A 16528-nucleotide genomic window follows, 5' to 3' on the forward strand; every position below is an offset into this window, starting at 1 on the left:
CTAATAAACTTTTATTAAGCAACTACTATGGCTATAAGGGACTATGCCAAGTTTGAAGATGAAAAATACAAAATTAAAAAACACTAAAGAGAATGAAAGAGCAAGACAAGATTTCCCTAGGAGGTGTGTAATATAAGATTTTGGCATTGCCATGTTGGCTTAGGGCAAATCTGTCAGTTGCTCTGGATGGAATCTTGAAGGGGGCATGAGACTCTTGGCAGATACCAGATGGCAGTTGAATGGAGAGTAGAAAAAACCCTGGAAACCCAGAGCTGGGTTCTTCCCTGACTTGACTTCGACCTAATCACTCTTCTACCCCTTCCCTGGGCCCGGGTGGCAGGGGTAAAGGGTAGTGGGATTGAATAGGATGGCGGGAGTGAGAATGTGGGAAATTAGGATTTAGGATCCAAAACAACTAGAGCAACACAATATTATTATTTATCATTATCTACAAATTAGCTATTAGATCAACTCAATTTCCTAACCAGAGACCTCTTCACTCTAGCCGAGGGCTGGTTGTCCTCAGTCTGCCTAGACCTTCCAAGGACCTCCTACCAGCCTTAGCCAGATAAACCTCAACAACAGATTTTAGCATTTCCTAACCCTCTTACCATTGCCTTGTTCCTTCCCCAATTACCAAATAAACCCCATAGCCTTAACCAGTGAATCTTGTGGTTATTTCCCTACCATCAAAAGGTACGAGGACAGGCAACGGGCAGGGATTCTGAGCAGTTAGGGCAGGAACAAACCTCCATTACTGAGGGCAGGAAGCTCTACATCCACTTCCTGCCAGAATGCCATTAACCAATAGGAGCCTATTTCCTCAGCAGGGTGGGGCCGGCTGCCTGATATCTTAAGGGAGCCTTGTGGCTAGCAGTGAGGTTTCACTGGGCACTCAGTTCTCAGGGCTTAGATCCTTGTACTTCCATAAACAAGCTTCAGGCCCCACTGAGGTTGCTCACTCCATTCTAACAATCAACACTATCCTCCTGCTAGCCTGATACCAGCTCAAGGTCCTTCTTAACCTGCTCATCATTACAGGGGGCACATGACCTAACCATTGAATGAAGCTAGGGATTCTAAGAGATGTAAATAAAAGTGAGTATATCCTAGGTATGAGGCATAGCCCGTGCAAAGGCAGAGAGGTAAAAGAGAGAAGAATTTGAAGAATAGCAAAGGAATCAGTTTGCCTATAATATAGCACATGAAGGAAAGTAATATGAAATAAGACTCGAAAGATAGAATGGTTGCATGTTGTGAAGAGGGATAAATAACAAGGTGAGACAATAAAGAGGACTCTTAGCAAAACTAGCTTTAGGTGAATTTTTCTGGACCCATTAACATCATACCAAATAGGTAGTCATTCATATAGAAGGTAGATGTAGGGATTGAGTCTCAAAGTCAAAGCCCCTAAGCCAGTTTCAATATAATTACTGAAAATGTTTTAGGGAACTTCTTGAGTTCTCGATAGTAAAAGTGCTTATTTAAGGCCATAATATTTTTACAGTTTTTGGCCTGGTTCTTGACAATGGGCAATTATATGGGGGTTGTAGCTCATTAGCAGTTTCCTTAGACAAGATAAAAGTTACATGTAAAATTCGGAGAGGGAACATAAATTCAAAAACATTACCTGAACTCATCAGAACAGAATATGATATAGTCATTATGTTTCATGAAATCTTACAAAACAAAAAATAATAACATTTACCAAAGGAAAAACCATATCTTACCTTGACTACATCTTCAGGCCATGACTTAAGCAATGTAGCAATGTGTCCTCGGTCATGGATACTGATAAAGAGACCTCTGTGCAAAAAAATAAATAAATAAATAAAGTTTAGGGTTTTTTTTTTCATAGTTAAAAAATAGGAATATTCAGACTCATTTCAGTGAGACCACTTCAAGTTATTCAAGGATTCATTAACCTATCTATGTAAATACTCCCCTCTACCAATATGGATTTCTTTAAGCAAAGGAATGAACATTTATAAACTATTATCCAAACTTCTATGAACTAAGGTGTTCCAGTTCTAGAAAAGCAGGTATTATTTTCCAATGTTAGGAACTGCAAAAGTTTATACTTCACATATAAAGCTTCTTTTTAAGAACTCAAAGTAATCTCCATACCACTGAGTCATCAGGATAGAGATATTTCTTAACAACTCAACCAGATAAGAATGCTTTACTATATGAAAGCACACTACCTCTAGAACTTGATCCACTAAATTTAATTGTACAATAAAGTTTTTCAATTGCTAAATCTATAATAATCAGAGGAACATTTGCAAATTCATATATTTTTTATGAACTCAAGAATTAATCAATATATGTGAAAGTCATTTGTTTGCTTGACCAACAATGGAGAAGTAACACTAGATGTTGTCAATTCTTCCTCTGTCCTCCAAAGGATCTGCTTCTTTTCCTTGGCATCTTAAAATGATAAGAGGTCAGAAAATCTGGCAGAGGATAGAGAGGTCATTGGAGAGTGTAGAAATATATCAAGGGCAAGCTGTCCAGGAACTGATGCCATTGCTGGTGCTATGAGGAAAGGAGTGTGAGTATTCACTGCTGAAATGGCAAAGGGTCCATATGCCCAAATGGAGCCATACTTGAGTAGGATTTCAGGAGTATCATACCACTACTGGCCCCTACTCAAAAGCTGTGTAAGATCCTGGATCACCTTATGGAGACAAGTCCAGTATATCTCCATTCATTAGCAATGCAGTTGTAGAGTGTGTTTTATATTTGTCAGTAAATAAATCTCAAGAATGGCTTTACTGAGCCAGACATTATCATTTACTATTATTATTATTGGTGCTTTTAAAAGTATATATTACTCTTAGTACCATTACAATGAATAGCTTCGTAAGTCAAATCTCTGTAATAAGCAATACTATAAAGTTGAAAAGACCTTGTAATATCATACTTTGGAGGCATTGAATAAATTTAAAACATACAATATCAACTCTTTAAGTCTGAGAAACAATAAAGACTAGGCAACTGAGGTTAAGTGACTTGCCCAGGGTCACACATCTAGCAAGTGTCTGAATCCAGATTTGAAACCCAGGACCTCCTGACTATCCACTGACCACTCAACTGACCCTAGTGTCTTTTCAAAGAGATTTCAACTCAGAGTTTGTCCTGTGTTCATAGGAGTTGGTGGGCTGTTTTTTTTTTTTTATGTTCCCTCCATAATGGAATTTTATCTTTTTTTGGTTCATGTGGAATTCTTATAAAAAATGAGAATACCTCCTACTTCTGGGAAGCCTGACAGCCTCTAAGAAGCTCAATACCTGAAGCTGAATTATCCTGATTATTCTTGTCTGATTGAAAAGTGCTCAAAAGCCATAGAGGCTGTTAAAATTGTCTTGAATCTAGTGAATGCTTGAAGTTTTTTTTTTTTTTTAAAGTGGACCACCCTAATAGCCTAGGAGGTAATTTGCTCCTCTAAGTAAGTATACTCAAGTACAAATTAGTCATTCTGTTTCACCATGAAATGAATCACAAAGATTCAAGTTTTGTCCAACAAAACTAATTCTCCCCAGTTTTTCCTACCATACTACATGGTAGTTAGGAAAGTGAGGTGGCATAGTAGATAGAGCCTTAGCTGTATTGATTCTGGGCAAGTTACTAAACTTTGTTTGCCTCATTTTCCTCATCTGTAAAATGGACTTCAGAAGGAAAAATGGCGAACCACTCTAGTATCCTTGCCAAGGAAGTCCCAAATGGACTCGCCAAGAGTTGGACATGACTGAACAAATAAGGCAGTTAATCAACATGGTGAGGAACAACTGCTATCATCGCCATTTTCTTCCCTTTTATTTAAACCAATAGGATGGAAATACATATCCCAACAGTTCTTTAAAGCTTATACTTGTATTTACAATATAATGTTAAATGTCAAGGTTCACAATTTATAAAGTATTCCTAAAGGTTGTGATGGAATTAACTGAATGTTTTGATGCTTTTTTATATGAATCTTGAAAGCCTGTGGTGATTAAATTGGATGTCATTCTATAAAAAAAAAAAAAAAAAAAAGAAAAAAAAATCTATGTTGAAAGACCTAATGTGACATAGTTAGAGAGTGCATCTTAGAGTCAGGATCTTGGACTCAAGTCCAACTTCTATACTAATCTTCTGTAACAGATGTTGGAGCAAAAATTCAGAATGATCTCTTGAAAATACTTATGTATTCATTTTAAACTATACTATTTATGTGTTTCCTTACATTTATTTGGACATATTATATTACATTATTTGTTTATACTGTAAATGAAATCATAAGACAAAAGAAATTTACGGCTAACTAGAAAGTTGATTCAACCCTTCCAGTAGCACATACAATCATTGCTCACTAGAAGAAGATATTTAGAGTAGTATTGTCATTAAGTAGGCATAGACATAGATTCTGCAAGCTTCATGTTGAATTAGAACACCACAAATTAACATTATCCATGTTTTATTGTGTTTTTATTTATTTTGTTAAATATTTCCTAATTACATTTTATTTTAGATCATAGGGAATTTTGTAAGCTGCAAGTTTGACAGCTGAATTAGAGTATCAACTGCTAAATTGATATTTATAGATAGTTTAAAACTGTGCAATTCTTATCTTCTACTCTCTTCCCCCATTTCCCTCACCCCATTTAGCCACCTTTACTAAAGATTCTGAAGTTTGTCCCAATGTTCTGAGAGCCACTTTGAACTTTCTATTATTTTATGGGATATCATGGACCAAAAAAAAAAAAAGTCTTCACCAATAACTAGCTTCCTGATGATTAACCTCTATATTTAGATAAATTAGTCTTCAGAAAGCAGACATAATATATTGCAGGGATACCAAAGCTTATACTCCACTGGCAGTTTTTTTTGTAAACTCAGTGTTCACTTCCTAGCCTACCATAAAGTATCACAGAAGGGCACTATGGAATCCACTATCTTTGGTTTTTGAAAGTCATGGTTATTTCCCAGTGGACAAATGGGAATAAGAAGAAACCATCAATTCCCAAAAGAATAGCAAATTACAAAGGACCATGTGAAATACGATTCCATATCACTAACAGAGAAATGGAAATTAAAATAATTCTGAAGTTTCACCTCTTACCAAGCAAACTGACAAAGACGAATGGAAAATTGAATAGTCAATACTGGGAGAATTGTAGGAAAAAACACACACTAATGTATTGTGAGTAAAACTATGACATGATCCAACTAAAAAAACCCTCTAACCCAGAGAACTCACTGCTAGATAAATATTCCAAAGAGATCCATCAGAAAAGTCTCCTCTAAATTACTGAAACACTTTTTTATGGTAATAATGTAGGTGGTTCCCTTATTGACAAATGACTAAAATCCAGCACATGAACAAAATATTACTATATCTTAAGAAATAAAAGCAGAAAGATTTCAAAGATGCATGAGAAAAAGCAATTGTATAAAAAATCAAGCCATTCCCCAATTGATAAATGGGCAAGAGACATGAATAGGCAATTTTCAGGTAAAGAAATCAAAAGTATCAATAAGTACATGAGAAAGTGTTCCAAATCTCTAATAATTAGAGAAATGCAAATCAAAACAACTCTGAGGTATCACCTCACACCTAGCAGATTGGCTAAAATGAAAGAAGGGGAGAGTAATGAATGTTGGAGGGGATGTGGCAAAATTGGGACATTAATGCATTGCTGGTGGAGCTGTGAACTAATCCAACCATTCTGGCTAGCAATTTGGAATCATGCTCAAAGGGCTATAAAAGAATGCCTGCCCTTTGATCCAGCCATACCATTGCTGGGTTTGTACCCCAAAGAGATCATAGATAAACAGACTTGTACGAAAATATTTATAGCTGCGCTTTTTGTGGTGGCAACAAACTGGAAAATGAGGGTATGTCCTTCAATTGGGGAATGGCTGAACAAACTGTGGTATATGCGGGTGATGGAATACTATTGTGCTAAAAGGAATAATAAACTAGAGGAGTTCCAGGCGAACTGGAGAGACCTCCAGGAACTGATGCAGAGCGAAAGGAGCAGAGCCAGAAGAACATTGTACACAGAGACTGACATACTGTGGTAAAATCGAATGTGATGGGCTTCTGTGCCAGCAGCAATGTAATGACCCAGGACAGCTCTGAGGGATTTATGGTAAAGAATGCTACCTACATTCAGAGGAAGAACTGCAGGAGAGGAAACATATAAGAAGGGCAACTGCTTGAACGCATGGGTCGGGGTGGACATGATTGGGGATGTGGACTCGAAACTACCACGCCAATGCAACCACCAACAATATGGAAATAGGTCTTGATCAAGGACACATGACAAAACCAGTGGAAATGTACATCGGCCATGGGTGGGGGGAGAGCAGGGGGTGAAGGGGAAAGTAGGAGCATGAATCATGTAACCATGTTAAAAATGATTATTAATAAATGTTAAAAAATGGTAAAAAAAAAAAAAAAAAGATGCATGAGAAGACGTAAAATTTGATGAAGAAAGAAGTAACCAGAGCCAGAAAACAATATATACAACTACAATATAAATGGAGAGAACAAAGATATAAAATTAGGGGCCATGCAATTGTAATGGTCAAATTGGACTTCAAATTAAGAGATAAGAAAGTGTACTTTACTCCTTAAACTTATGTCTGAGGACCATGGGTGTGAAATATTTCGAATACTGTCAGACACAGCTGATGCAGAGGTTAGATGTGCAGAGAGTATGCATCAGATTTCATGACCTCTGATGTCCTTTCCACTTTCTAACACTCTGTGATTCTTCTAATTAGAATTAGAAAATTCTAGTTCTATTATCAATTTTGCTCAATGGATGCTGGATAAGTTGTTTAAACTCACTTATCAATTGACATTAATATAAATGAAAACAGAAAAGCAGTCTGTGGAAATAAAGTAGTATTAACCTAAAGTATTACAAATGATAAAATATAATTCTTCCTTTCTTTCTTTGGTAATTTGAATATGGTTACTAGAGACAGTTGAAAAGATAGCCAACTTATAAGCAATTATCTGTGTAAAACTTCCATTTGAAGATTATAGTTCTGAACTGACTTAAAGTCTTTTTTATTCATAAAGAACCTCCAATTTCAGTATGCCAGGATTGGGGAGGAGACTTAAAATATTCAATTCTTTTGAGCTTACTTTTTTAATTGTTGAGGAGAATGATCTCAAAATATACTTTCAAACTTTAGTTGGTTATTAACAAATTTCATGTGAGATTTCCAAAAGTGCAAATTATTTACCAATTTAACATATTAGAGGTGAAGAGGATTATCTGGTTGATAAGCAAACCATTGTGTTTTAATTGGGGGGGGGCATATTTGTGAGTTGAACACTGGATGCTAATATTTTTGAAATTAGTGCTAGAAAAAGGATGCTGCTCTAACTAGTTGTTTTTAGAAGCACAGAAAAATAAAGAGATTTCAAATGTCTTTTTCTAAATAAACAAGTCTTATTTATTTACATCTTACTTTCAACAGCACATGAATTTAATTCTCCAGAAACCATATGGGCTTAATAACTGATCAAGAAGTATTTGAAAAAACTCATTGTGGAATTTCCTGTAATATAGAGGATAAGCAATTGTTTTCTAAACATGAGTGGTTTATTCTGTGATGTTGTTTAGCCATTTCAGTCATGTGGCGATTCCCTGTACTGATGGAAAAATGACAAAATACTTCACAAATTTTGATAGTAGGAGGAGGTTTTTAGAAAGGTCAAAGGGTACATTAGATTAAGCATTTGGACTTCTGAGATTTCAAAAGTGCTTCCTCTTGTATTTAGGAAAGGAAAGTTATGTTCCAGAAATTAAATGTGTTTACCTATTACTTAAGAATCATAAGCAAATAGGTGGTGGCTATGAAGGAGACTGGAGTGGCAGTGACAGCTTTGGGGGTGACTAAAGTAGTGGTGATAGCAGCTCTGAAAGTGACCAAAGTGGTGGCTAAGATGGAGACCAAAGGTGGTAGCAACTATGGAGGGGACCAAAGTGGTACACATCTATGAGAGAGAATAAAGTAGTGGCTATGGGGAAACTGAGGAGGTGGTTATGGTGGCAAAATTGAAGAAATGACTACAGAAATGATCAGCATCATCGACCTTACAGAAGACTATTTTGATTGTTCCTTTGCCTCTGACATGTTTGATACTGAAGTTGCCAGAGTTCTGCCTACTGTGTTCCTTGTGCCCTCTTTTCCAATAGTGAAGTAATTGACATTTGGATTTTTATTTTGGTGGGAGGGTTGGGGACAGTTTTCTTTTAGAAATGTCTACTGAAATTTCCCCTTTTAATTTCCAACCTTCTTCCCAGGCTTTGAACAGTTTAAGAAGCTGAATATGTTGTAAAATATTGTCAAAATGGAAAGCATTTTTTAATAATGCAATAAAGATTGCTTGTTGGTCTTGTGGGAAGACAATATCTAAAAAATAATTCTTAACCTAGAGACGGGAGATCCTAGGTTCAAATCCGGCCTCAGACACTTCCCAGCTGTGTGACCCTGGGCAAGTCACTTGACCCCCATTGCCTACCCTTACCACTCTTCCACCTATAAGTCAATACACAAAAGTTAAGGGTTTAAAATAAAAAATAATAATAATAATAATAATAATAATAATAATTCTTAATCTTAAAGTTATTTTAATGTGCAATTCTTATTATTACTCATTTGAGACATATTTTTTTTTCTAAATGGTCTCAAAGGTCTCATGTTGACTGCTTGAATTTTTTTGCCTTTGAGAACTACTTGTTCATATCCTTTAACCACTTATCTACTAAGAAATGGCTTTTATTCTCATATATTTGAATTGGTTTCTAATATAATTTTGTATGTAAGATTTTTATGAGAAAATTTCTTAAAAATTTTTTTCTCTCAGTTAATGGTTTCCTTGTAATTTTAACCAAATTTATATATTTTTTATTTTAACTACATTGATATTATTTGTGCAAAGGCTTTTCAATTTTATTTACTAAAAAATTTCTACCTTATAGTCTGTGATCTTTTTTCCTTGTTTAGTCACAAACTCTTCCCTTATCCATACCTATGAAAATGATTCCTTTTTCTATTCTTTTCATTTGTTTATATTGTGGCCATTTCTATCTTTCTACTTCTTAGATTCATTTGGAACTTATTAGATGCTGGTCTAAAGTTTAAAATCTAAATCTCATATTTGCCAGAATGATTTTCCAGTTTTCCTAGCAGTTTTGACCTCAGGAGTTGGTCCCTTTCATCTCTACATCTATGATCTGGTCTATCCTTTCCTGTTTTTCTACTTCCACTTGCTTCATGAGACTTACAGCCAACCAAACTTCTATCTTTGGTTCCTTTTATTTTCTTTTCTTTCTCCTTGATGATACCAACCCACCATGTTTTGTTTTTTTTAAACCCTTAACTTCTGTGTATTGACTTATAGGTAGAAGAGTGGTAAGGGTAGGCAATGGGGGTCAAGTGACTTGCCCAGGGTCACACAGCTGGGAAGTGTCTGAGGCCGCATTTGAACCCAGGACCTCCCATCTCTAGGCCTGGCTCTCAATCCACTGAGCTACCCAGCTGCCCCCGCCACCATGGTTTTAATGATCAACCCTATGCATATAATGTTGTGAAGATAAAATGAGATAATATTTCTAAAAAAATCTTTATAAATCTTAAAACACTATTATATAAATATCAGCTAGTATTCTTATCATATTTAACCTAAAACTCGCTTCTGATTTCCAGTCCGACATTCCTAACTGTTCTGGATATTTCTGGATATACAACTTCTATCATAAATTCAGCATTTCCAAAATTGACTTCACTTCACAGTAACTCCACCTGAGCCCTACCCTCTAAAAAAAATAGACATTCTATATAATTCTCTATTTCTGCTGATGATTTTACTATCCACATAATCCCCCAAGTTCCAAGTTTTTGAGTCATCTTCGACTCTTCCCACTACCTCACCTCATAAATCCCAAATGTTTCAAGTCCTGTCCATTCTACCTCTACCTTACCCTTTATCTGTTGTTCTTTCTTTTCTATTCCTACTACCACAGCTCAAGTTTAGGCTTTCATTACTTCTTGATTGAACTATTAAAACAGCTCTCTAAAAGGTTTTCCTCTGTGTAGGTCTTTCTCCAATTCCTCCTTCCTATTCCTGACAAAACGATCTTCCTAAATAAACAGGTTTAATCACATTATTCCCTTGCTCAAAAACCTTGAGTAACTCTCTAGTCAATTGCATGAAATATCAACATTATATCCTGGTACACAATATTTTTCACTCCAAACTACTTTTTTTAGCCTTGTTTCTTTCTTAGAATGTTTCAAATACTTCATTACTATTGAATGAACCTCTTTTTTCATATACCTTCATCTATTTTAGGTTCAGAAATGCAGGGTAAATGACCCTGAGCTACATCTTCAGCAACTTATTCTTCAGAAAACATTACTGCATTCCCTCCAGCATTTTCTGGTGGGTAGAGAATAGTCTTGTGTTATTTACACAAGACCTTAAAAATCAAAGGTCTTTCTTTTGGTTCTTGCAGAATTTGTTGTTCCTAAACATAATTGCTAAATTTAATTATTATTCATCTTAAAGTTTATAGGCTCAGATTTTTGTTTTGTTTTTCCTTGGTGATATAGGAGATCTTCTGATTTATGCTTTTTTTGTGTGTTTAGAAGTTCTACACAGTTTTCTTGTATTATTTCTTGCATTATGGTGTTTAGTTTTTCCAACTTCTCATAGTCTTCTGGAAGACCTTTAATCTTTCACAGTTGTCTCTCTGCATACTGTTTTTGAGAATGTCATGTTTTCTTGTATGAAAAACATGTTTTTTTTTAATGTACTGCTTTTAGTTTCTCTATTTCCTTTACTTCCCTGTATTTGAAGTGAAAATTGTTTTTCGCTTCCATGTATTTGTATTCCACATCTAATATCCTTTTGTTTCCTTGGTGAAACATGCTGCCTTAGATTCAAGTTGTTCTGCTCTATCAATTATTTCTGCTGTGAAGGCCATAAATTCTGCTCTCATCATTCTTTTTCCCTTTTAAACAATTCAAGAGCAGTGTGCTATGGTTTCATTTGTCAAAATCCACAAGGTCCTCTGCCTCATTAGGTGTTGGATCATTTTCCTTTGTTTTGTAGTATTTATTATTCATAGATGCCTGAATTTGTTTACTAGATCTGGAGGTTTTCCTGTCTTCTTGGAGTATTTTTTCTTCCTGAGATCTTGGTTCATTTCAGTCTTTTCACTCCCTCTCCCAGGATTTTCCCCTACTGATCATTTTCTGACTGAGATCCTCTCTGAGAGCTGCTTTCCACAAGGCTGGATCTTAAAATATCTGATTCCTCCCATGCCAGACAACTGATGATCTACAATTTTAGAGGATTGTGACTTTTGCCCCAGGAGACTTTTTGGGTATACTATTTTGCTCCATAACACTGTTGAATGAATTTGTTGAATTGTTAATTAATTGAATTGTTGGACCTTTAAAGATTTTGGATTATTAATAATCACAATGAATAACAACCATAGTAAAAAGAATTGACAAAAATGTAATATATAAAATTAAGACTTGGTAAAACCAATACTAAGGGATTTTTGTGGTTGCATGCAAATAAAGACTGAACTCCAAAGACAGAATCATTTGACTCCATATCTTCTATTCTCAAGTGGGCCTGGTTTTGTGAAAGTGTTTCTGAGATTAAGGCCTACATGTTCCACCAATGCCAAGATTTATCTTAAGAGCTATTTGTAACTATTTCTAAAAAGTCACCACAATTTGGAACCCCAAGAAATAGCCAAAAGTGTCTCAGAACAAGAATGACTAATATTTTCTGGCACTGAACTGATTATGAGCCATTAATTCTCAGACATAAATGTATATCTTGTCATAACATGGAAAATTAAAATGGGAAAGCTATTTATTAGTGTCATTCTTAAATAAATAAGATGCCAGTAACCATTTATGATCATGTTTTGGTCTATTTCTGAAATTTCCAGTTAATAATAAAAGCACATGAGTCATGCTCCCCCAATCTTATTCTGTGTACTTACCAAATTAAACACTGAAACAATTTTAAAATGTTTATTTTTTTTTAAACTCTGGTTCAGGGGGTTCCAGGTTAAGATGGAGGCAGAGTAAAAAGCAGCTCTTAACCTCTCCTGACCGAAAAAACACAAGACTCCTCAAGAGGACATAAAAACAAGTCCAGACGAACGGATGGGTCAGGGTGGACATGATTGGGGATGTGGACTCGAAACTACCACACCAATGCAACCACCAACAATTTGGAAATAGGTCTTGATCAAGGACACATGACAAAACCAGTGGAAATGTGCGTCGGCCATGGGTGGGGGGAGTGCGGGGGGTAAAGGGGAAAGTAGGAGCATGAGTCATGTAACCATGTTAAAAATGATTATTAATAAATGTTTAAATTTTAAAAAAATGTCACACAACAACTCATGTGAATCCTATATGATAACAGGTTTGTTTGCTATTGTCATTAATGGGATATTGTGATATTGGGGATTTTGGTACTTCTTTGAATGTGCATTAGCTGCTGTACTACTGTTTTTAAAAGCTGTTACTTGGTGAAAATTATGTACACTCCCACTGTGGATCATGGCCAAGTTAAAAAGGAAATGGATCTCACTTTTGAGTGAGAAACCTTTACATTATGTCTCTCCTTGGGTAGCACAGTGTGTCACTGATTGTGAACTATATATTTTTGTTTGTTTTGAAATTTTATTATTTTTTTCCTTGTATGTGCAATAGAGTATTTGACTTTTCTTTTTTCTCTCATTTTTTGTACTTGAAGCACGTTACCAGTATTAATGGTTTTTTGATTTTGTACTAGGGTAAGTTTACAATGTCCATTAGCCCTAATGTAAAGGCATAAAAAGCTTTAGACTACGGAAACCTACCACTGATTGTTAAATATTATGGGACTTTAATTAATAATTTTGTCTGGTTCCAGGAGAAGTGATCACAAAACAGCCACTGTACAGTGCCAAGGAGCACAAGGTTAAGGATTCTAACCAATCCCAGTAGGATTGATGATATTCTGTGCCAAGACAGGGGACTTGAACTTGTTTTGGGGTTTGAGGAAGCAGCTGTTTGCAAAGTCAGACATAGGATTCCCTTGTGCCAGATCCAGAGTTCTACCAAGTACCTCAGTCTGGCTGCCATTTTGGCTCCTTTATCCCTGAGAGCAAAGGTAAAATCAGACCAGGAAATGATATTTCCCTTTCTGCTTCAAAATCTAGTCCTTTTCCCCTCTTCAAGGGATGGCCATTTTCTGTAGTCTTGGCTGCCGATTGGATAAGTATATAATTGCTACTATAGGCTTGTGGAACATAAATCACTTTAATCAGGCCTTGATTCTAGGAACTGTTATAGATTTATTCTTCCTTACTTAGAATTTTTACACGAGACTGATAGTTTATGTTTCTTCCAGAAGTTATATTTTTCTTTTTCTTTGGGTTTTCTGGATGTTTTTGACAAGTGATTCACATACCTCATAACTCAGCCATGTATCCCAGGGTAACCCATTTGTTGCTCAACACCCTGCTCAGGGAGGATTGTATTATTGTCATAAAATTCTAGATTTATAAAAATTTTTCTTGTTTGAGAGTAATTTTAGGATAAGAAATTTGCTACCTCTCTGAATCAAGAAAGTGAACTATTTTTAGAGAAAGCACCATAAAGAAGCCTGCAGAAAACACACTGCACCAAAAGATCCAGAGTAAATGTTGGGATGTAGTGGATTGAACTGTGGGGGTTGAACACATTTACTTTGAATGTACACTCATGCCGAAGGGGACTGCCCCCTAATTGGCTTTTTGCAAATGCAGCTAGCAATCATTGGTTTTGTTCTCTTTCTCTTTTATGTCCCTCTGTAAGATTACACATTAACTCCAAGTATTTTATTTTATACAATTTATTAATAATCACTTGAAGTAAAAAAATAAAAAGATAATTATTTAACAAAATAAAACCAAGTTTTTCTACCTGCCCCAAAACCCCACATTCACAAGAGGTGGAACTAAACGAAATTTATATATGCCTACATCAGCACATAATGACAGGAGGAGAGTGGAGTGCTGGGAATCATAGTTCAAGGGTACAAAATTCTAATTACATACCTCTTGTACCCAAATTATTGTAATTTCCCCTTAGAAAGTGTAATATTATATGTACTTCTAGAGATATAAGTTGGTTATGTGTACTGATTCACTGAGGAAACTAGGAAGATAAATCTGGGAGATTTCTTCATGCTTGTTTCCCAATGAAATCAGAGGGGGATTGTATAATTGGATTTCTCTCCCCAGGACTCTAAATCCCAGCTTCCCTTGTTACTTCTCACATTATGTACTAACATTGGGAAGATATAAGTATGGTGTAGCTCTGCCCCCACTCTGTCTTTTCCCACAAATGCAGTTGGGAAAGCTGGCTTTATTCAGGCTTTTACTTTTGTTCTTGTATTTTTCCTGCTTCAAAAGATTATTAATAAATCTTATAAAATTGATTTTAATCTTATAATTTGCAGTTTTTAGTTGAGTCAGGGTTTTAGACCTGTCTAAGGATTTATCAGATTGCAACAATTCAATATGAAAACACTCTTTGAAACATTATTCAGAACATGTAGTCAAGATTTATAACTTCTAAGTTTTGAGATTTCTTCTCAAAGGAATTAGGTCACCACTAACTTATTTCCTTGGGAGTATAAAAAGGGGTGAGGGGTTCCTCTTAGCCACATTTCAGAAAAATATCAAAGTCCTATATTAATATATATGTATAAAGTTGCTTGGGAATGGGAGTTTCTTCTACTCTTCAAAAGGAGAAACTGATATCTCCTAGTGGAGGGCACCTAACTTCACTATTTTTCTATAGAAAGTTGCCAATCTATAATTACTAATACTAATCAATGTATATTGGGGAATTGTGCACAAATTTTATCCCACACAACATCCCAGTAGAATGTCTTATTAAAAAAAATCTATATGAAGATCTGGAGCTCAGAGTCAGGAGATAGATTTTTGGAAATCATCAGCACAAAAGTAATAGTTGTTGTTCTGATAGTGAAAGAGATTCCCAAGAGGGCAGTATGGAGAAGAAAAGAGCAACAGAATAGGAACACAACTTTGTGGAACTCTCACTTTAAGTGTCTGTAAGAAAAGGAATAAAAGGAAGAGGGCAAAAAGAGCAATTAGAGCAGAAGAACTAGAGCAATCAGGATGACTCATTTTCTTGAGGTCAAATCCGGCCTCTGCCACTTACTAGCTGTGTGACCCATGGCAGGTTGCTTAACCTTGTTTAACTCAGTTTCCTCACTACAGTGTCTTTATCCAGAAAATCCCAAGTAGGGTCACGAGAAGCCAGCCATAACTGAGCAACAGAAGTTATCATCAATTGTTCTTTTTTAATAGCATCATTCTTGCAACCTAACTTCCATTTTATGCTATGGCCAAAAGAGGAAATCTCACACTCTTTTTTGAGATGTCATCTTCATTTTTATATTATAAATATCAAACAAAAGTAAATATTGATAATTTCATTAAATTAAGTAAAACTCAGGGAAAATATCATCTTTTGAGGGTCCAGACTTCTGAGTTCACTGGTCTAGGGAATTCTTATTAAGCAAACTCTACTAGGATAGAATGTTGAATTTAGAGTCAGAAGTACTGAGTTCAAAACCTGGGGAAAGTCATTTAATCTCCCTGTGCCCCAATCTCCTCGTCTGTATAAAATGAGAGAACATTTGTAAAGATCTTTGTAAACCTTAAAGTGCTATAAAAATGTTAGTCATTTCTATTATTCTATTAATGCAGCCTGAAAGTCATCTTCAATTTATAGTTTCAGAGAGTTGCCTGAAGCATTGAGAAGTTAAATAATGCACTCAAATTTAATCAGAGGTAAGGCTTGATCTCAGATATTAATGAATCCAAGGCCTCCTCTATACTATGTTCCCTTATATTCATTAAAGAAGAGATACAACATAGTTTTAAACCATAAAATTGAAAAGCTGAAAACAAAATAATTGTGTCTGATGATTTAGAAAGCATTAAAAGAATCTGAATAGAGAAGAACAAAACGTACTGCCAGCCATCACTATCTACAGGCAGGAAGAACTGATGATGAAACCAATATAGGTAATCCACATATATTTTCTAATTTTTAACCCAAAATCTGCTAAAAGCATCTTTTTCAAGTAATATTAATTGAAAATCCAGTCATAATGCAGCATGTTATTTTATTTTAAAATGAAATTTTAGATCATCATTGGCACTCAATGAAGAATCTGAATGAAAAGTATCGCATGCAGACAACTGACAACTATCATCACTTTCCTTTTCTATCCAACAAACCAAAGATAGAAAATTCCTTTGTAAGCTGAGCAAAAAAACACATGGTAAAGAAATTTAGCTGAGTTCAGTCTTATTTCCATTACTTTAAGCCAAATTATTTTCAGAAAATCATGTGTTTTAATAGTACTATAAAATGTTAATCAAATTAAACTAGAAACCTTTACTAGGATATATTT

The 16528-nt window shown here is 35.3% G+C and overlaps 1 protein-coding gene across 1 annotated transcript in view; it reads right to left on the bottom strand.

Annotated features, from left to right (window-relative positions):
• The window catches only part of ME1 (malic enzyme 1), a 266987-nt gene that overhangs the window by 148679 nt on the left and 101780 nt on the right, over positions 1-16528 (bottom strand). The window contains exon 4 of the mRNA XM_044676308.1: positions 1731-1806. Coding sequence (XP_044532243.1) covers positions 1731-1806 — 76 coding nt within the window. The remainder of the gene's footprint in view (positions 1-1730; positions 1807-16528) is intronic.

This window comes from Gracilinanus agilis, chromosome 4 (genome assembly GCF_016433145.1).
Source record: "Gracilinanus agilis isolate LMUSP501 chromosome 4, AgileGrace, whole genome shotgun sequence".
Classification (NCBI taxonomy): domain Eukaryota; kingdom Metazoa; phylum Chordata; class Mammalia; order Didelphimorphia; family Didelphidae; genus Gracilinanus; species Gracilinanus agilis.